Raw genomic sequence first — 22,419 nt, 5'->3', positions numbered from 1 at the left:
GTGACGCGGCTGCTAGAGCAAACTAGGTCATGCAGGTATCCGATTAGTTTGAGATGTTTCAGACCGCCCAGTCTGCAGATATGAAGGAAGACGACCGGTTTCAAAGGGAGCAGCCACAAAGGTGGGGCGAGTGCACAGCCACATATCTGCCGTGACTGAATGAGAGCTGTTATCCGAGTCTTCAAAGTAAAGAAAGACAGATGTAGGGGGGGATTACGTCGTAAAGTCTAGTGTCAACGCTTTTAGTTAGCTGTTGTGTTTAAATGCCAAGAGGAGAGCAGGCCTTCATAGCTAAATATTGCGCAAAAAGATAAATGTAAAAAGATTAAAGTGGTTTGTGTCATATCTGCAGAGACGGGGATCAGAGTGAAGAGGCTGTGTTTGTTCAGGTCCGAGCAAGTGTTCCAGCATGGGCAGAGTGAGCCGGTGACAGACTTTATATGCAGTTTTTTTGGAATTATCAAGTCAGTAGATGCAAGACTAATGTGTAATAAAAATGCAAAAAGGAGCAAAAGATTCCAGATAAAGACTTGTGTTAGTTTGAGCCCCCGCTGCTCTGGAGAAACACACGGCACATTTCTCTCTAAGGAGGACTGTGAAATATTCCTTGGTTAAACATACCAGCATGTTTGTGTTTCTCCCCAAAAGGTTGTAAAGGTTACCAATACGTCTCGGCACAACATTTGTCTCAAGCGTTGCCATACATTGTGCTGATGGAGGACCCTCCCTCGTGCCACACTGGCATTTCCAGAAGCATTGACTGAATGGGGAAGCCATTGTGCTCTAACTCCTCTCTGGCCCCGGGCCATACACATCCAGTCTGTCATCCGTTGATATGCTTGGCTTGCCATTTTATAATTCATATCGAATGCTGCGGGTCCGTGGCAGGGCGATCATGAATTATCAGCTAAACCATGGGAGATTCACAGATGACTGGTCAATCTGTGTGGTGAGAACAAGCAGGAGGAAAGAAAAAAAGAGCGATATATCAGTCTTGCATGGAAATTCTGCCCAACTGGAAGTGTTTCAAGACATAAGGCCGGGGTTCATAATATGGATTGAATGGATTTTCCTACCACATGGAGACAGATAAAGCATCACATTTCTTTGTTTTTCATTATTTCTAATACAGTTTTTGTCAGCGTTTGCCACAATCCCGGCAATATGCAGCTCTTCAGTTTCCGCACCAGACATATTTCCGCGTAGCATTGCGCAACAAGATGCCGCTTTAATAATAATGGTGGACCTGGAAAGTTTTGGATCATGCGAGAACATGAAATTCAAAATGAGCCAGAGTCACGTGAATCTCCAGGATCAGTATTTCACTCGGAGGAAATGAAATACAATATCGCCCTCGACAGGGTCATCCCAGATTTATTGGAGCAGCGATTTCCTGAGTGCGTTTTTTTTTTTTTTGGTGAAGCAAAAGGAGCAAGAAATATTTCCATCCAATATGCGAATGTGAGAGCAAAACTCCTTTTCCCTTTAGGAGAGAAGCTTGTGCTTTATTGTGTGTTTTAGACGCGCTTGTAAAAGTTGTTGTACAGCCAGCTGATGAACAAACACTTAATTAAATGGGCTAGGGGCAACAGTTTTCTGACAGTTTGATTTGGTTTGTTAAGCATGCCTTAAATCTCTCCCGCTCGCAGCGCCTCGGAGCCGCTCAATTCGCACCCCTTATAGCAACACGTTGTATAAACATTGGAGCAGATGCCTACCTCGCTCTTTCCTTTCTTAAACGCTGTCCGCACTTGTTTTTTTTTGTGTTTTTTTTCTCCAGGCAGCCTAATTCAAATAATAGATGAGTCCCGCTTACAACCACAAAGTAGTTTGCCTCAGAATCTAAACTTTTGGATTTGCTCGGTGTAAGTCTGCTTCACAGGAGGCTTCAGCTGTCATAACAAAGTAATGCATTTAATCTTGAGTGGAAGCAGAAGGATTTCAAATAAAGTCAAGTCTACACTATAGAAAGCTGTAGATTTTTTTTTTTTCCCTCCCTTTCTTTGTGTTTGGGGAGGTGTTTGTTCCAACCCTGATTTATATTGTTGGCAGAGACAAAAGTATTTACGGCGGCAACAAGAACCTGTCTGATTTCAGTGCGGTTCAACGTTCACCCAATACTTGTGAATAGCTTGGAGGCATGTCGGAACTAATTTCATTTGAACAAAAAGCACAAGAGCTAAACAAACATGCAAAAACAAAAGGAAGCGTATAACATTTAACACCAAAGGGACGTTGCGCTAAGACAATCAAAGCAGATAGTTGCTCTCGCTAAATACCTGCGGCAGCGAATTCTCTTTTTCTGCACAAACACTCCAGCTGTTTTTATTTTTTCTTCTCTTAATCGTGACATACATTTTAAGCGTTCATTTGTTAGAGAGAGCTTGATTTTGGAGACGGATCGTGTGCAAAAGAACACGATGGCCATTTGAACAAAAAGCCCCTCGTTGTTATAAAAAGGAAAAGAGAGCGGGGCCTCAATTATATTTACTCTGTGTGAAAATGGTTCAAAAGCGATGCATTTGTCTCTACCCGTCCTCCTCGTTCCATATCAGAAATGTCACAACAGCTCAGGTCCCACATTTTAGTTTTAGCTGGTTATGATTTACACAGCAACGGCTTGTGGTAAAACTAATGTCGACAGCGGGGAAAGGATGGCGATCAATAAAATAAATGATGATGGATTCAGTAATTGTGCTTTTGTGTGCTCTCTGTGACACAAGTGTGTGGTTTAATGCACGCACATATTTTCTTACATGTCCGCTCTTGAAACGGAGAAGCAGGACAAACTCACAGAGAGGGACTGGTGTGTAAATATAAGATGAAACTGTTTCCACTTGGTTTGTCTTTCATTTCCCTTTTGCATGGCTCATGGTCGTGTATGATTCAAACCGGTGTAATAATGTGTGTTGGGCCTCTCTCTCTCTCTCTCTCTCTCTCTGTGTCTGCCGGCTAGCTCTCACTACAGGCCATGAATGCAGCTCTGTTGCCTTCACTGTATTAGTAATCTTCTCAGGCTGAGAGGCGCTGCCATCGAGCATGACCGCACCGTTTTTGTCCAGGAATTAAATGTCACCTAAGGGTGGGTCACCTGCAAACAAAAGGCCACCAGCCGATTTGCAGGTATAAACAGTCAAAGATAAGGAAGCCCTCTCCTGCCGTGCAGGAAATTGAATAAGTACGCGGCAAGTAAAAAAAAAAGAAAGTCAGAGAAACAGCGAAGCACAAAGAACGTTTTTGTTTGCCTTGCGCTATCGGTATTGACCCCCCTCTTGTAGCGCAGAGCCCCGTTGAGTGCGCGGGGCACAATGGCCTCGCAGAAGATGAGGGGCAGGAAGCTGTCTGTCATCAAGATCTCCCCATCTGTGCGTCTCTTATCAGCGCTCCTGTTTTCTGCTCGCATCGACCGGAATGCTGGTGGAAGGGAATGGGGCAAGGTCATCACGCTCAAGCCAATCAAAGTGGTCAGTGTTCCAGAGATAGCAGCGGGTTATTGCCAAGGAATGTGCCTGGATGTTTTTTTTCTCCTGGTAAATCTGCGAGAGACTCCAAACAGAGCTGTGTAAAAGCCCACAAAGACTTCCCCTGTTGCACCGTACATACAGTCACATGGGTGGTGGGTCTCTGCATACACACAGTGTGCTGGCCATGTCTTTGTATGCACGGGAGACTCTCGAATTACCGCTACGTCCGGCAAAGCAAGAGTCACATGATGGATCGAGACGGCCAAAAGCGTCCATAGACACATATTTAGGAGCCTTGCAAGCTTGGCTAATGGCAAGCTTCCTGGTAGCCAAGCTACTACGTCCCTGTGTCTCTCGTTTCTCTGTATAAGGAGAGAAACGGCGATGAAGTGCATTCTAAGCGTGCTTGTAAAAAATCTGTACAGCAAAGGAACAAATGTAGCAAAGTTTGTTGAGCAACATCCCGCATTTCTTAATTCTTTCACCTCCGTTTAGTTTTGACAAACTGTGACGATAAATTCAAATGCATGATGATTACAATAGAGACAAACAATAGTTTTTTTTTACCAAGGCAACCCCCTCCAAAATCCATCATAAAAACATAATGTCCTTACGTCTTAGATTCAAATTGGTATTATTTACATGAGCACTGCTGGAAGAAGATAATTTAACCTCTATTCACAAAATTAATACCAAAATTGCACTGCCCCACTCTATCTGCATAAACACAACCTCAACTCTACGCCACTCCAACCCACTTCGGTACAAGTGGGTTCATTTGGAGACGCGAAAGCACCAAAATGGACTCCCGCCCAGTGGAAGTGATAGCACCACTGCGTTAAAGGCCACTTCAGGCTCTGCGTGAAGATAACGACCGCGGCCCTCATCAGAACCGTCTCGTCTCGAGAAGCCCTGATCTCTGTTTCTAGTCATCCTTGTACTCTGCGCTTCATTATTCATGTAATCCGTGTTCCAGCTGCAGCTTCTCCTGACACCCTGTCCATGTGACGTACTGAGTAAGCCTCCTGGGCTCGGCTCTGCACAGGCAGGGCCGGGTGGAGGAGGGTTGATTAGGAGGGTGAAATGGGGAGACTCTGCCCGAGCAAACAAGAACAGAGACACAAGCATGTGATGGGAGACAAACCCACATCCTCCTCCTCCTCCTCTTTCCCCACTTCATCCTCCTTTTTTCCCTTCTCCATCCGCACCCTGGGGGAGGGCACCTGACTTATTCGGAGACAATTTCTTGAGCGGAAAATCCAGTGGGGGACGTTCAAGTGCAGGGGTAAAATGTGGGCTTTAAGGGGAGTTAAGCATCACTCAGGGTGGATCAAACCTGTGAAACTCTACCCCTGCTGCACATGGGAGGGTTTCTTTAACTCACCTCTTTCTGCATATTTCATCAACTTCCTTGCAAAAAGGAGATGCAACAATATGTTCGGTATTGAGCAAGCAATGGACTAATTCTGTCAAAATGGATCTCCCCCAGGAGCATATAGGTGTTTTCATCTTCCAAGTCGAACACATTTTTTTCCACTCAAATGTTTAGCCTCTGTGACAGTTATTTATGACAGGGTTGTTTTCTCAGTAGACTATACAAGGTGTCGAATTATACTTTGCTTCAATCTGAGTGATGTGTCCATGGACCCGAACAAAAGCAGACTTTACATCTGGTAATGTCTCTGAAATATTCTTGTCACTGTGACTTATATTGCGCACTGACCCTCTTTACATTTAGAGGATTATACAGTATGTGATATAATGATGCTCCCATGCTTGCTCGCTGTTTTTCTTTGATGTGCGCCCACAGGGTCAGGGATCACGCAACCAATCGACAGAGGAGAAAACCTTGATTCTTGCAACCAAATTAAGACAGTCATTATAGCCGGGCTAGCTCTCACTCCCTTGGAAGGAATTCTTCATCGGCAGCTGAGCCGGCTGAACCAAAGTAATCCACCGTGTCGACTGCGCATCAGTTGTGGCAAAACTTAAACATTTTCTGTGAGTTGTGTAATTCCAGATATCAAAATGGAGCAGTCTGTGCATTTCAAATAGTCTGTGTACACTGTGGGGTTTGTTAGATGCTTCATAAAGAGGTCTGCATGTTTAAAGGAAATATATACTGAGGAACAAGCAGCACGGCCCTCCTCAAATAAAATAGTTACCACATGAATCATTTCAAACGCTTATCTTTCAGTCCAGCTAAAATTATGACATGTTGTGGTTTATTCGGGGGTTATGTGCTTGAAAAATGTCTCTGCCACACGTTGACACCGTTGAGTCATAAAGTCCTGTCATTTTGAACACCTAAACACACTTTTTTGAACGGATTAAACAGACGAGATATACTGTTTTAGTTGGTCAACTTTAAAGTGCTGGCAACCAGATGTTACCTCTGGAAAGAGTAAGTTAGCCGTTTCCCCCTGTTTTCAGTCTGCGGTGCGCTAACTAAGCTAATCAAGCACAGACATGAGAAATGCATTAATCTTCTTCTCATCTAACACTCAGCATGAAAGCGAATAAGCGTACCTCCTAAATGTATGTAGTCATTTCATATGATTTATGTAAAACGTACATTTACTTGGAAACCCTCGGGAGGCTCATGCAGCTTCTACAACATGAGACAGAGTTCGTTTCCTGATTCTCCACCATTAAAGTGCGACGTTAGCATTACCCAGTCATCAAAATGGCCACAATTATGAAAATTAGACCCAGGCTGAAAAGACTCTAAATGCGTGCTTGTGATCAAGCTTTCTCTAAATATGTCCCACCTGAGGAGTTAAGAGGAAGCAGCAGGGTCTGTCACTCTCAGCCTCAGCAATATGACAAACACTGAAATCCAACATGTCAACATGGAACTTGTGATTCCCACCTGCTGGTTTTCTTTTTTCTTTCTTTTTTTCTGCAAGTTGAGAAACATTCAGGAAATGAATTAGAAGAAATGGCGATGAATAGAAATGGTCACTTTGGAAGGTGAAGTGGCTTCACTGGATTCATGTTGGCTATCACCAGAAGCAGAAAAGAGATATGACTCAGAGCGCTTCATCTAACCACAAATGGACTCTTATATTGGCAGTTTCTATTTTAGAATACTTGTATCGGAATCTAGAGTGTCTGATAGCAGTTGTCTGGGAAAGGCGGGAGTAGCCCCGGGGTTTGTGGTCTTGTCTGACACCGTCTTTAGAAACAATTCCCAGCAAGGTGGACTAGAGCGGGGACTACAGTGTCATGGGAAATGGTGCCATATGTCCAACTAGATTTTCAGTGTTTCACCGCATTTCGGCGGTTGAAATGAAATTTGAGCCGAGTTCTCGGGTTGTTGTCTGTATTTGAAAGGTAGGTGTTGTTTTGTGAATCCCAAATCTCCCTTCTCATCTCCCACCTCGGCCCCCGTGTGCCTCTCACTTCTGATGGGCGGTCATGTACTGCATTTGGGAATGTGTGTCACACATTTTTACACAGTAACACCGGATGCCTTACAAAGTTAGGGATATGGAAATGTTGAGTGTTGTCTTTGTACCGTGCAAGCTGAACTAGCCCACGTATTTAGTTTGTCAGTTTAGAGGCATGTGCATGGACAGTGAAGTGCACTTACATTTTTATTTAATACATTAAAGGTTCACCGTAACGGTCTCTTGGATTTTGTTTATTTTTTTTAAAGCTAATTTTATTCCTTGGCCAGCAATCAAAAAGTTCCACTGAACAGATTAGAAATACTGTATTAAAAGAACAAAGGAGTTGGAAAGAAGAGGCAAAACAGGGATGACGCTTTGTTCCCTAATATTAGGAATTCAATTTATTTTCTTACCCTACTTTATGAATTACCATTGAAAATCTCCACCGGAGCAAAACATGCTGTAAGACCACTCTGTCACTCCGGATATTGGATTACAGAGGCATCCCCCGCTGTTGGAGGAAAAGCTTGACTCGAGGATCTGCGCTTTCTTCCAAAGATGTTGGCTACCAGTAATATGGGGTATAAAACAACATAAAAAGACAAACAATCTTGAAGTACTCCTGCTGTGACCACGGTGGGGGCACTCTTATTTGACTAAAGGCTACACCCTCCTTTATGCTGCAGAGAAAGCGTCCCTGTCGAACCCAAGCCCAGAACAATGGGGGCCAGCCATGGGGAAACAGGGCTATTTGCATGCAGCTGTTTGCCGTTTCCAGGACCACAAAGGCCAATCAAAGGAACCTTAATGGAGGATGACAAGCGTCAACCAACGCCTTTGCTCTCTGTCTGTGCCAGCCCTCGCCACTCTGTCTACCCTCCAAAAAATGGCCCACATTTCATTCTTTCGGCCTGATCAAACAGTCCTCCGGCTCTCTCTCCCACCGTCTGATGTCCTGAGGCAGTGGAGTTTGAAGGGTTAAAGGTTGGTCATGACTGCGAACACACAGAGCAGCGAAGACAGACCTCAACATGTGTGTTATGGTCTGGCGCTCGCAGTCGCCAAATGGCAATACCTCAACACCAAAACCGCTATTATCTTTTCGCTTCATCTCCAGGGTTTTAAAAGCCACCGAGTGTAACTCTGTGGATGGTTTCAGATGCACCCATCTGAGCCACAGTACCACTTCCAATTTCAAGGGTGTTGATGGAAAACAAAATATGTATTATGAGGGGAGAGAGGGGGGGGGGGGCGGGGAGGGGGTAGTCGCCAGTGAATTATAGGCTTTCAACTGGAGAAGAAGAGAAACTCCCAGAATGCAACATATTGTGAAGCAGTCCTTGGCTCCTGCTTTGCTCTCCTGAGCTCAATAGACGGCTTAGCAGGCAGGTCAGGGGGAGGAATCTGAAAAGCTACTTTCCTCGCAGTCACTCACTGACCAGAATGCATGATAAGGCTTCGTGTCAACAAGGCCAGGAATAGGGATCACAGCCAATTATGGCTATGTCAAAGTGGCTACATGGCAATTTGACTAAGTGGTCATACAAAGCATTATTCAATTCCCTCACTGATTGTGCAATTCAACGGAGACACGGAGAGAGAAGTCCGCTCTCTTTCTTCTTTTTTTTTTTTACACACGAGCGGGGATCGTGTCATGGATTTCTTCCTGCAGTTTTCTTGACACCGTTTCCCCCGCAGCTGGTGCCCTTCTGTCGCAGTCTTCAACTGCTGCAAAGTTGAGCAGTCAAACAAAGCAGAGAATGAGAGATGAAAAGCTTTTCATACCTCCCAAAGACATTGACATTTGTGCACACAAACAAATCCGCCTCTCTTTCCAAAAAAATCTCGCAAAACTTGTTTAAGCCGAGAAAATCAACACAGAAGAATACCTTCATCCAGAAACCTTTGTTGTCACAAGGTTTTTGTCTTTCTTAGCTCTGCTTAAATCCTAAGATCTTAAGCAACATTCAGTTAAGTCGACCAAAAATATATTCGCTTGAATTCAAAAAAATAAAAATAAAATCTCCTTTATATATATTTGAACTTTTTACAGGGATTTGTCATCACTTGCTCAATTGCATGTTGAAAAGGCAGCCATTAATGAGGCCGAGACTATCCGCAGTTTGGAGAGGAGGCAATTTATTCTTCAGGTCGCCAGTACAGTCCAGATACTCCCCTTATTTGATGCAGTGTTAGCCTATGACCAGAGAGATCCATACGGAGGAGGAGGAGGAGGCCGGCAAGGCACAAGCCCAATCAATCGCTCGGCCTCTGTTGACAGCAGCATGCCATTATGCCATAGCAGCCTGATAGATGGGCAGAGTCAGTGGACAGCCAGAGAAAGGAGGTTACGCAGGCAGATGGCGTGTGTCCGTGAGGGTGTTTTGGCCGAATGACGCTCTCCCAGCTCCGAATTTTAAAACCCCGTGAAATGCATTCTTTCTGTCTGCTGTCTGTAGCTGCCGTGATAAACCCGTCACTCCTCCCGTGAGGAATGGCAGGCGGGGGCGATCATTAGTCTTGGCCAGTAAAGCCGGCGACTTCCCTCTGTGTTTTATCATCCACTATTCTGGACAGGTTTTCTGAAAGGTTTGGGTAATTGTAGTGGTTATTGGAATAGATGGAGTGACCCCACAGCCCTCCACTTGTGGTTCGACTACACTGACGTCTCCTAATGAGGTGATAAACAGTCCAGCTAAGCAGAATCTACTGGCCATTAGACAGATCATGGCGCTGTAATGAAATGACTAGTGGCCGAACGCCAGAGAATTTGTACCATTAGTTTCATATTTTGTTATCCTGCTACCACCAGTGCACGCAGAAGTCTGTCCTAATATGGGACGACTCCAACATTATATTTTCAACAATGTTTCGCAGATGTGTGTTTGCTAGTGTGACAGACTGACATAGAATACCATTATAAGTGAGCCAGGAACAGCGGGCTGGAATGACTAGCAGAAATGTGGGTCGGGGGGGTTTCAGGGTAGGAATTTCAAGCCGGAACCACTTCAACTTTGGGCAGTTCAAACAATGCTAATTGCGTCAGGCCCCGACTGTCAGAAGCGTGAGGATAATTAGAGTGAGGGGGCAAAGTGAACCCGAGGTGGTAAGTGTTAGTACATGACAATGCTCGGGAGCCAATGGGAGCATGGCAAAGGCAACAGGCTGAAAGGAGGGCTAATTAGGAGAGAGCAGTGCAGAAAATACAAATGGTAGCTGCCCCCTCTGGGACCCACTATTGCTGCAAACAACGGCGATTATTGACAGTTCATGCAGTGCTCTGCTTGCACTTCTTAAATGGAACACATTTGCATGTTCTACTTCGATTTTACCTAATTGTTTTCTCACAATTGCAGACACTTAACGTTCTTTTTTTTAAAACTTTGGATAATTTGAACAGATAATGGATTTCTTTCGTCCTTTGTTTTTTCTTCCCCTTGCTTTTGTCTCTCTTTGCAAGTCTCCATATCTTTAATTTCACCCTATTTGTGACATGACATTTTATTACTTAGGAAAAAAAGGAAATACAGAGGAATCGCCTATTCCATTGTAACTTGCTGAAAAAATGGGGGGGGGGGGGGGACAGATTTGAGTGAAACTGTTAAATTATCCCCAAAGTAGAGCTATTTGGCTGCGCCTCCATCTGCTGTGTGCCATGTATAGATTTTTCCTCCTGTGTGGACTCCAGACTCTTCGATCCCCGACACGGTAAAATAGATTATATTACGCTCCGTTCTGCCGGGATTCTGCCTTTTTCCTCTATCTGTCTTTGCAGAGCAAGTAAAGCAAAAGAAACAAATGAGGGGGGCCTGTACGACCGTAGAGCAAACTATTCTCGGCCCAGATGGGATCCGCTCCGTGGTGGATGTTCTCTGTGGCCTTTGTGTTAGCTCAGGAATTTATGAGGTTACCATTGGTCTCCAATGACTTAGATTTGATGTCTTAGCCAACATCCAAGACCGCAGAGAGATGGAGAGATGAATTGTTTTGTCTTTCTCCATTCCTGTATTGCGTGTAATGGCCCAACTGTTTAAAACTGCGGTAAACATTGGACCGCTGTTGGCTATTTATTTTGTGCCAGTGAATTTTCACCGCACAATGTGTGGTCTTATTGTATCGCAGCAGTGATCCTTTCAACTCATTAATCGTATTATTTGCCTAAAGTTTCGTCTCTGTCTTTGTGTCTCCGTCAGGGTTCAGCCGTGCGGCCTTGCCTTTCGGGCTGGTCAGGAGGGAGCTCTCGTGTGAAGGATATGCTATTGATCTCCGCTGCCCGGGGAGTGATGTCATCATGATCGAGACGGCCAACTACGGCCGAACCGACGACAAGATCTGTGACGCTGACCCGTTCCAGATGGAGAACGTCAACTGCTATCTCCCCGACGCCTACAAGATCATATCACAAAGGTAAACCGCTGGGGAGAGGAGGGATCTTATTTCACAAACATAACCAAGAGCTGGCAAAGTACGGACCTCTTTTTTCTCTCTATCTCTCTCTCTCTCTCTCTCTCTCTTTCTCCTTCTGCGCCTAACATTTGTGCACACAAAAGAAACGTTTAAATTATCACCCTGCTCGTGCAGCCACCTACATACAGGACAATTAATCAACATCTCACACCTTTTTATATTGTTCTTTATTCCCTCATCGACTGGATGTATGTAGGTGGCATTTTGCAAATCAGAAAACTGGGGCGCAGATTAATTCTTGACAGGCAGGAATCGACATCCGTGCGGTGCGGCAAAGCTCTTCACACCAGCTGCGCGTTGTTGCTGCTGTTTGAGTCATAATCAGTGTAGCTCAGTGAGACGGAGAGTCACATGAACACCCTCTTAATTCCCTATCTGGAACATTGGGCTTGCTTTGTTCAAACACTTGTACTGCATTGAAGTGGCTGTGCCTCAGGTAGTGAGCAGTGCCCATCATCATGCCTTTTATCCCGGTTTCCCTCTCACAGGATGCTGCTTTGCTGTCAAACGACAACACAGCACAGCAACACTTCAACCCGACTGCTGCTTACCCCTAGAGGTGTGTGTATTTTTAAAGGGCACTGGATGAACTATTCAAAGATAGCAACCGGCGCAGTTCATCTTCTAATGCACTGCTCTGCCCTAACCTGGCCCCCCTTAGGCTAACTCCTGAGCATCATCGCCCACCATCTTACTCCTCTGGGGTTTTTTCCCTCATTCACTTCTGTATTTACCCTCATGATGCAGAACTACAGAATAGCTCGGGAATAGATCTAGTCCTACTGTCTTACTCTGTCTTCATATATTTACAGCCGAGTCTCAGCGCTCTCATACAGTAACACACACCTGACGGTGTCCATGCCCCTTGGTTTGTACCCCATCTGTTGACAAGCCAGCCACTCACTCGGTGGAGTCCAACTTCAAACTTATCTCCACGGAAGATTCCCTGGAGGCAGTGTGCGAGCCAAAGCTTTGAGAAGACTCTGCACCACAAGCCCTTAGCCAGAATCATTCTAATGATTCAGATCAGAGAAAACAGGCTCCTGACCGTAATTAAGGTTGATGTGATAACCAGGGATGTTAAAGCAGGCACAAGGCTCAGTCCTCCTTCAGTCGCGAGCAAACTAAAAACCAGGGGGATGTTTAAACGACGAAACGTTAAGACACAATTCTCTGCCAATGTCGGGGAAGATTAACAAAAGGCAATAGCACCACAGACTAGATAAACAAAGGTGTTAAACAGGATTGGGGTGATAGAAACAGTGGGAGGTCTGCTGCACAGAGTGGCAGTTTCGTTGGTTTGGAAATTGCCACGAAAAGGATCCACCGGCAACCCGTTTTTTCACAACAGCGAAACAACAATAACGATTGATTTTCAACATCTACATCGATGTGTTTTGGTTGATGATGGAAAAGAAGTGGCTGGATAATACAATGTACCAAGGAAGTGATGGAAACTCTGGCTACTGGTGATCGTTCCCTCGGAGATGTACTGTAAATGGATGATGTGTCCTCCTCCTCTCTGTTTTCTGCTTGTGTAGGTTCAAAAACACACAAGAAGATAATCTAAATAAAGCTTACCTTACCTCATTTCAATAGCCACCCACAACAGAATAAATGTTTCCTCTGGTCAGAGGTGCAGCTCTTAGATAGAAAGCAAACAGGATTCTAACACTTTGCTTCCATGAGATTGTGCTCAGCGCAGTAGAGATTGCATGCGGCAGTTTAAAACAGAGGAAGCGTGTCTAAATGCAGAGCAACGACGGCTCCCTTTGCTCCAAAGCATCTAAAAGTTGCAGTACAGTAAATGCCAGAGTGAAATCTCACTATGTGAAAGAAATTAGCAGCGGTGGTCTTTCAGCTCATTGTTTGGGTTTCTCCGGCTCGCAACTTTGATGTTTTGGTTCAGTCTCGTCGTTCTCATTGATCTCAAGCAAAGCAGGAAGCAGTTTCAGTGAAAAAGCACAAGCAACATCAGACAAAGTGCAGCATTTATCAGCTAAAGAGCCAGATATTTCCCCCCGGAGTTGGTGGAGACCAAAACAAAGCTTAAAAGAGAGTGAATATTGAACTTACATTCATCAGTAGGCCAGAAAATGGACTCCAAATAAACATTAATGTTGCTCCGTGTCTTCTTAGATAGGTCATTGTTTGCAAACACATATATTGCCATATCGACTTAAAAGGAGATCATTTGTCCGTGTCATGTTCACAGTTTACTGTCGTGTGGCAAAAAAAAAGAAATACTCCATTACACGTAAAAACCCTGCAATAAATGTACTGAAGTATTAAAAAAGCTATCGAGGCTCCTTTCAAGGTGTATGTTATTATATGCATTTTATTATTGATGCATCGACATGTAAGCAGCAATTTAATATTGTAGCCAATTGATGTGGAGTAAATATCATATATACATTTTATTACAATAATACATAACAATGCATTGTATTAAATGAGCTACTCTTATCTTTTGTACGTTGAACACTTGAGTCGATATAGTTCCTACACTTCGGAGCTAGTGTCAGTCAGACTTATAAACCTCTGAATTAAATCGATTATCTCCGGGTGTATTTGAAGTGACTGTTGCTTTCATCCGGCGTCAGTCAGTTCACATTTTGACGCGGTGACCCTTGTCCCTCTCAGCAGCTCTCACCGCAGTGAAGCCATAAAAGTGAATCTCTTAAGTGCAGCTGGTACCGAACTGTCACTGATGTTCGAGCTGATGCTATTTGTTAACTTCATAATGGACTTTGTGCCTTTTTATTCATGCGTATAATATTTAATAATATCCATTAGCTTCAAGGGGAAGGTTTTTTTTTTTTCTTATGAAAATGCATAGCTGGATTTCTGGAGTGCAGCTTTGAAAAGCAAGGTCTCCGTCTGGTTAATGTAAATACATTTACCTTTTTTTTCACGACTTTAACGTCGCGCATAGTTGAAAGTGCAGAGTCGAGGCTTCGTGTGGATGTTGTGCGGCACGATCCCATTTTGCAGCGACAGAAAGCCTCTTGAGTTTCTAATGATTCTTTGAAAGTCATGTCCAATGTTGAAATGTACGTCCAACTTGCATGACTGCTACTGACCCTCTGAAATATTCATCTCAGGCTTGCAAATTATTGAATGTCCTATTTTGCATCTCTTACTGTTCACATTATTCTCAATCCCTCGGCCTCAAAAGAACTTGATTGAAGTGGAGCCAATTTCCCCCTATACAGTATTTACACAAACTCCGTCCTCTGCTGCCCCCCCCCCCCCTTCTCCCTCTCTACTTGAACTTCTTTAGCACCCAGAAACATCTGCAGACACACACACAAACACACACGCTAACTTTGCAATCAACTCATCAGACCGTCAATTCACCATTTCCATTATTTCATACTTGAGGGCAAATAACCTCTCGTATATAAAAAAAAAAGAAAGACATTCACGTCTTGTTTGTTACATACATACAGAGGAGCAACCATTCCAGTCCACTTGCATGTCACCGCCACCTGTCCTGTGTGTTTTAATGAATGTCTTCCCCTTTCAATAGCGGTATGAAGACGCTGTTAAAGGAAATGCCATTGCAAATTCCTAACATGCCTTTAGCTTCTCTCTCTCGCTCTCTTAGTCATTATCACATACTCATTTACATTCATTTACACTTCCTTAATGCCTTCATTCCTCTCTCTGTTTGCCAAGGTGTAAGCTAGAATGCATATGTGACAGTCCTGGCCGGGAATTCTTCAATTTCTTTGTGGCCGTGACAATGAACTTTCCCCCCCGGCTCTCTGCTGTTAATGTTGTCTTTGCCGAGTGCTCTTGCTGTGGGTAGTCATGATGAAATCTCTGGTCAATCTTTTTTTTTTCTAGGTGCAACAACCGTACGCAGTGTGTGGTTGTCACTGGCTCTGATGTCTTTCCTGATCCATGCCCTGGCACCTACAAGTACTTAGAGGTCCAGTATGAGTGTGTTCCCTATAGTAAGTATCGCCATCCAAATCTCTTATTGTGTGCTTTTTTAAAAAGTGTCTGTAGACTAGATGTGCTGTTTGTTTTACAGATGATACTTCACCTGGAGGACTAGCTTTGATAATGATAATTTAAGATGACGGATGAAGTGTTGAAGTAGTTTTAAGGGTCAGTTCACCAAAATTACAAATACGATTTAAAACAAATATGTATTTTCTCATTTACCTCCAGTGGAATCCAGCCATGCAGATAGTTTAGGTTTGATTTGTGCAGTTTCTTTTGTAATATTCGTCTTTAGGTTTGGGTTTTGATAGCTGCTTCCTGTTTGGATCTGGTTCCCGGTTGGCAAAATACCCAGATTCGTTAAGCTTAAAGGCTAAAGACTCCCTTATTGGACCTTATTGTTATTTATGTAAATCTATGTTAATTCTGTAATGGCTTCAATGAAATTGCTGGTTGTTGTCTGGTTACCGTGCTCGCTGCAAGCCAGAGTCTGCACTCAGCCAAAGATTGTTTGTGAGGGAGAAGAATCGTGTCCTTATGGCCGCCAGCTGACTGGTTGTTTTTGTAGTTCAACAAGACCAACTTCTATACATGTCAATCAATACGTTAAGCCCCGTCTCCAGTTTTTAGAGCAAGTAGCTCATGAAAAATAAGCTACAGGTTGTGAACGTTAATCGTCTACTGTATTGTTTTAGTGTAAGTGAATACAGATAGAAATGTCATTTATGAGTTCTAGCGATACAAAAGTTTGGTTACTTACGAATGTTGGAAACTAAACCTTATTAAATTCTAAATGAGATTCCACAGCGTCTCAGTTTGTGTTAGACTTCTGCTCGCAGTGCAACAGAAGTAAATGGAATTTGTGTTTTTTGTGTTGATGAGCTCACAACAATGAAACATGACATTTAAAAAAAACAAAAAAAATTCAAAAGCAAAACCTTCACAAACAATGTTCCTGTTTCTCTGGATAATCCACAGAAAACTTTTGATTGGAACACCTTTCTACTGAAATAATAATAGCCCCTCTGTTGCTGTGAACAGCACAAACAAAATTCCATTCACCTCCATTTATTTTGGATGGTGATGGAAAATCTCAGAGGCAGATGTTTCCAAACCTTGGCAAATACAACCGAAACTATCTGCATGACTGGATACCAGTAGGGGAAACTGGGTGAACTGACGCTTTAAATGGCTTGAATAACAGTGTTTAGATGTGATGTCTTTGGTGGGGTAATGAAGGAGAGATTACAAAGAAACGGGTAGATTATAGGTCTTACATTAGCACATTACATTCACCCATGTCCTGTGGAAACAGACTGCACAGACTTCTTGAGAAAAAAGTATAAATGATAAAAAAGAAATCAAATTCCTGCAGACGGTCATGGATCAGCTTTAGTGTTTCAGAGTGAACATGATTTAATTAAATGTACTCTGCAGTTGGTGGAATCCGGCACTATTTTAAGCTCTTGTCTATAGTATCTGATTTGAGTTAATCTACCTTAAAAGGGTGTTTTAGAGTAGTTTATAAGATCAGCTTGAGGCTTCATCCCTGCCTGTGAAAGTACTTAGTATTTAAATTGATGAATTGTAAACACCTTCAGAGATATTCACCTCTTTCTCTCTTCTTTCAAACAGACTTCCCTTTCTCCTCCTGCCCCGTTCTACCCCCTCCGACTAACCTCTGTGCTCTCATTTTTTTTAAATTCTAATCTTTCACATATTGTCCCCAGCCTCCCCCCCTCCCCCCTCTCCACCCAGAGCGTATGCAGCGTCAACAGTCCACTAAAGAAACTCCATATTAGGCCGACTGCTCATCAGTCATCTCATGTGCTGCTGCTCTCTTTGGCTCATTTAAGAGTGTAACATTAGCATCGTGTCATGTTTTACGTGTGTGGGCGAGGGAGTTTGATTTGTGTTCATAAAGTTTGAAAGAAATTCCACCCTCGGGTCAATACATGCCAGAAATAACTCCTGTGATGTTTCTCTAACAATGTTATCCATCTAAATATGACCAGGAGATATTTATTCTTTTCTCCTGCCACTTAGGAGAAGCACGTTTAGAGGGATTTATTCGGCCAATGCATTTATTTTGTTGGCAGTTAAAGACGGTAGGAATGAGAAGTTTAATGCGCTGGAAAGCATGGGCACATAGCTTGTCTCCAGCCATAACTTGTCTGTTTTTATATCCTAGGATGAGAAGACGCTGCACTGACAAAACAACCTTTTTTCTCCCCCCCCCCCCCCCCCCCCCTCTAGCTCTTCTTCCCAAAGCAGCCCTGCAGTTCATCTCATGGTCATATCCTCCAGCTAATTCTTCTCTTTGTACCTGGTAGTTGACTCATGATAACCTTTCTCTCCCTCTTGCACTCTTTTTTTGCTTTCTTTTCCAATGCCTGAAATAGAAGTGGAGCAAAAAGGTAAATGAGTGGTCTGGTCCCACCCCCCCCACCCCCCCCCACCCCCTGGCTCCTTGTTCTGTGGTGTTGAGTACAGCTCCCCTCACGTCTCCCCTCCCCCTCCCGATTGCCTCTCCTGTCAAATGCTAAACCCATAGGAGGATTGTTTGCACCCATGGAGTCAAAATGAATTTCTAAACTGAATTTCAAATGACATCCACGGTCCAATGTGAAAGAAAACACCAACTGTTGGGTGTTGATTTGTTCCAGGGACTCTTGCCTAGCTCTGTGTTAGCCATTGAAGAATGAGTAGTTGTGTGTGTGTATAGCGTCTTATTTGGCGTAGTCTTAGTTTGCTTGGCCCAACTTCTGCTGCACCCTTAGCACGTGATGTGAAATAGCAGTGATGGCTGAGTGAGATTGGCACGAACAAAAAAAAAAAAAAAGACAACAAAAGAAAGTTTGAAAGAAAAACAAGATTTCACTGTGTCCCTTTTTTTTATCCAGAACCAATTAATTTATAACCGTCTCAATGGGAACCTTGCCATGGCCTCTCTCACCCATCAGTGGTTCCTCCTGTCTTCTGCCACAGAAGTAGTGAAAATCCTTTACCACTGTTGTTCGATCTATTCCCCGACCTCCACTTTCATTCTACCTCTGCTTTGCTGCCGCCACCACCATCTACAACCTGTTGTTCACTCTTATCACGAGATGTGAAGTCTGTTCCCTCCTCATTTTGGTTTACGACCTCAGTCATGTCAGTATGCATGTGCAGTGTGTCCCATGTACCCAGCTGTTCGTGTGGCATTTGACGACAGAGACAGGCTGGTGTTTAAAAAAAACTCTACTCCTCTCATTTTCCATGTCTTTCATTTGCAGGATTTTTACCCTTTTCGTTCAGGTTTTTATTTTGTTTTGTCCCTGTTAGGATGTAGCAGCAGACCCTTGAGATGCAAGCTCACGTTAACGTCACATTTCTCATCCTATGACACCTTCATTTGTTTTCCTTTTTTCCCTATTCATTAGCGCTAGAACAAAAAGCATTAGTTAAAACATTCCTCCACATTCACAATCCCTGATCTTTTTATCCTGCACTTCAGTTGTACAGCAGCAAGAATGATGCGTGTCAAATGTTTTAATGTATGTTTGAAATGAGTTGCCTCACTGTGTTTTGTTTCACTCTCTTCTCTCTCACTAGTTTTCATTTGTCCCGGGACTCTGAAGGGTGTAGGAGACGCCACCTTCCTGTACGAGGCAGAGCAGCAAGCGGGGTCGTGGTGCAAAGACCCGCTGCAGGCCGGAGACAAAGTCTTCTTCATGCCCTGGACGCCGTACCGCACCGACACCCTCCTCGAGTATGCCTCTCAAGAAGACTTCAAAAATGGTCGCCAGACGACCACCTACAAACTGCCGCACCGCGTCGACGGGACAGGCTTCGTGGCCTACGACGGCGCCATCTTCTTCAACAAGGAGCGCACTCGCAACATTGTCAAGTTTGACCTGCGCACTCGCATCAAGAGCGGCGAGGCTATCGTCAATAACGCCAACTATCACGACACCTCGCCTTACCGCTGGGGCGGCAAGACTGACATTGACCTGGCGGTAGACGAGAGGGGCTTGTGGGTAATATACGCCACGGAGCAGAACAATGGGCGCATTGTGGTGAGCCAGCTCAACCCCTACACCCTGCGCTTTGAGGCCACGTGGGAGACGGCGTACGACAAGCGCTCTGCCTCCAACGCCTTCATGGTGTGCGGCGTGCTCAACGTGGTGCGCTCGACCTACGAAGAGAACGAGAGCGAGACCAGCAGGAGCCAAATCGATTACACCTACAACACCAAGCTGAGCCAGGGCGAGTACACCGACATCCTCTTCCCCAACCAGTACCAGTACATCACTGCTGTGGATTACAACCCCAGAGACAACCAGCTGTACGTGTGGAATAACTTTTACATCCTGCGCTACGACCTGGACTTCGGCCCACCGGATCCTGCCGAAGGTGAGAGCCTCATCCATTGTTGTTTGTTTCACTCACCGTCCTTCGTTGTAAGCGTTCTATTGTGTGGTTGCAGCGTGGCTTGTCACAGATGGCTGCCTTTTAATTTTGGATGCAACTCAGGTGTGATGAAGAGAAGAGGATTGTGTTAGTCTTGGGGAAAGGGCTCATTTGCAGACAGAAATTACAGATTCACCTCGGAATGAGGGGATAGCCCCCTGTGGGATTGAGCCTCTTCAGAAACCCGTTTCTTTATTACCATGAGGCAAGCTGAGGCACTCACTCCAGCAGGAGCCTGGACCCTATCAAATTCTCTAATCTCCGGCCTTATCCGAAACCATTATTAATAACCATTATTTATATATATATATATATATATATATATATATATAATGCTAGTAATACATTTGATAAGTATTGTGCACAGTACGACAGAGGTTATCCTCTTCCCCTTACCTTACATTTGAAGTTGTGTTGCCATGGCTACCCTTTTTTTTCCTACAATAGATCAGGAGATAATAGCCATCCCATTGTTGCGTGATATTTTAAAAAGCACCAGGCTGAAGTGTGTGTGAGTTGTGTACCAGATGGTGAATGAGCGCAGCAGAGTAGCTGGAAAGAGATCAATTACAGTGAAGAATCTTGCCGGGCTCAGATTAATCTGTGAAGTGCTCAGAGGTGACATGCGTGTCATCAGACGGGGACCTTACATTAAGACGATAATGGGCTTAATTACCTGACTGCAGCCACCTTATCCCGCAGAGCCGGGTGTAGTGTGGGGGGGGTGTAAGGGATCTTGACCCCACTTCTAGTTATGTTAGAAGCTCAGTTTTGCCCCCGAGCGCTGGTCTGGATTCAGTTATGATTTTTAACTTCTGGATATTCGGGAGGGTTTTTCCAGGGGGAAATCTGATTCTTGACCCGAGCTGTTGAAGGGGGGGGTATGGGGGGGTAGCGTTGATGTCTCAATGGCGGCTGTGTGCTCCTGAACTCTGGCCTCTTGTCAACAAGTCTGTTTGTTTTCCTGCCATCCCCTGGAATCTCCCCGGCAGGATAACTCGACACTCGGAGGGGTGCTGCGTGTCTGCGTCCGTTCCGCTGAAGCCTCAATTACGAGTATGTTGGAGGACATATGAAAAAAAAATACTCAAACTTTAATGAGTTCTCCATGCATGCAAACTGCCTGCTCAACTGTTCACGTCCTGATGTATGTAAATGTAATTAACAACTGAATTATCATAATTACCCTCCTTGTCTCAAAAGAGGCTCGGAGAGGAGGAAAGTGGCCATCACAGAGCATTTTCAAATGAAGGGTTTAATGTGCTCTCTCAGCTACTGTAATGCCTCGGTAAACATAAATGCCACATAGGCTTATTGTTGCCACTTGCTTTGGGAACAGTGCGTTTAATCAAGGAACCCAACAGAACATAGTTGTTGATTTCACTCATTATTGTAAATAACCGTTTGCGTCCGCGGTTCCCTTATTGGGATCCAATCAAAAGTGCGTCCCTGCAGCAGAACTTGTCACTGTGGGTCATTAAGTGTGTTTTATGGGAGCATTTTGAAATGTTGCGAGCTCAAGGAGGAGAGAGGAGACATCTCAAGATGCCGCGGCCAGCAGTAGCAGCAGCAGCAGCACACCGGGCTTTGTGAATGGCACTTGAAAATAATTGGTTCTTGTTTATTAGCTTTTTTTCAGATCTGCACCTTTAACTTCTTTACTGTGAAGCTATTAGGATTTATTGCTGCCCATGATATGGCGTTGAATTAAACAACCTATTCTGCAGGGTAATCTAATGGTGCTGAAATAATGTCTCTCTCTCTGAAACTGAGGGGCACTCGAGGCGTAAAGGAAATTAATTGTGCCCATTAAGATTCATCGACCACGGACTGAAGTTACACCAAACCCAGTGTATTTCTCTTCATTGTAGAACTCATGTAACACGATGAGCGGCCGTGTCCTTTTCTGTCACAGGCATCAACCTTGACTGCAATGCTCATCCTAGAGAGGTGCTGAAGAGTCTGCAGGATTAGGGGTTTATAATAAGGGAGTTTGAACAAAGTGATCAAAGCAGAACATAATTGACCTTAGCAACTTGTCTGCATTTTCCTTTACCTTGTGCAGAGTGTTTGTAACACTGCAGGTTCCTTAATGCTGGCCCTGGTTGAAATCATTAGCTAAGATCTATCCCCATATTGATCTTTCCGCTTATTGTTCCAAACAATTCGCAGACATTTAAAGAAAATGCCTACCCTCTGCTAATGCATTGTGAACACAAACCATCGATGATCAATACTTGGAGACTCCTCCTCCTCAGAGGTCTCTCTAGAAGAGGTGCATGCCAATACAAAGCACGCCAAAGCGCCCGCCGGTAGAAAATGTGGAGGGACACCGGTAATGTATTCTCTGTGATGGGCAAAGGAATTAACTGATTTCAGTCCAAAGAATAAAAAAACAAACAATCAAGAGGAGCAAGCAATTGCCGAGAGCCTTTCAAACTAACAAGGAGAGAAAGGAGAAAATTAATTTGTATTTGAGGTAGCATTGATCTGAGGCCTTAAAGACGAGACGAGAGCCATAAAATGAATGGCTTTGTCCAAAAGGCTTAGCCGCTCGGAGTAATCTGGCAGCAGTGAGCACAAGTGGGCTCTGCTCTGAATTGAAATGTCACGCAAAACCACTATTTCATATCCTGCATGCCACATGATAGATATCTATCTTCACAAAGCTAGTGTGTGTTTTTTTT

At 44.2% G+C, this 22,419-nt stretch overlaps 1 protein-coding gene across 1 annotated transcript in view; it reads left to right on the top strand.

Moving 5' to 3' along the window:
* The window catches only part of adgrl2b.1 (adhesion G protein-coupled receptor L2b, tandem duplicate 1), a 121,890-nt gene that overhangs the window by 63,506 nt on the left and 35,965 nt on the right, over positions 1 to 22,419 (top strand). The window contains exons 5-7 of the mRNA XM_076098727.1: positions 11,053 to 11,266; positions 15,179 to 15,288; positions 18,875 to 19,675. Of these exons, the coding sequence (XP_075954842.1) occupies positions 11,053 to 11,266; positions 15,179 to 15,288; positions 18,875 to 19,675 (1,125 nt within the window). The remainder of the gene's footprint in view (positions 1 to 11,052; positions 11,267 to 15,178; positions 15,289 to 18,874; positions 19,676 to 22,419) is intronic.

This window comes from Anarhichas minor, unplaced genomic scaffold (assembly GCF_050575085.1).
Source record: "Anarhichas minor isolate MPS153535 unplaced genomic scaffold, ASM5057508v1 ptg000024l, whole genome shotgun sequence".
In the NCBI taxonomy this organism is placed as follows: domain Eukaryota; kingdom Metazoa; phylum Chordata; class Actinopteri; order Perciformes; family Anarhichadidae; genus Anarhichas; species Anarhichas minor.
This window is presented reverse-complemented; position numbering and strand designations above follow the sequence as displayed.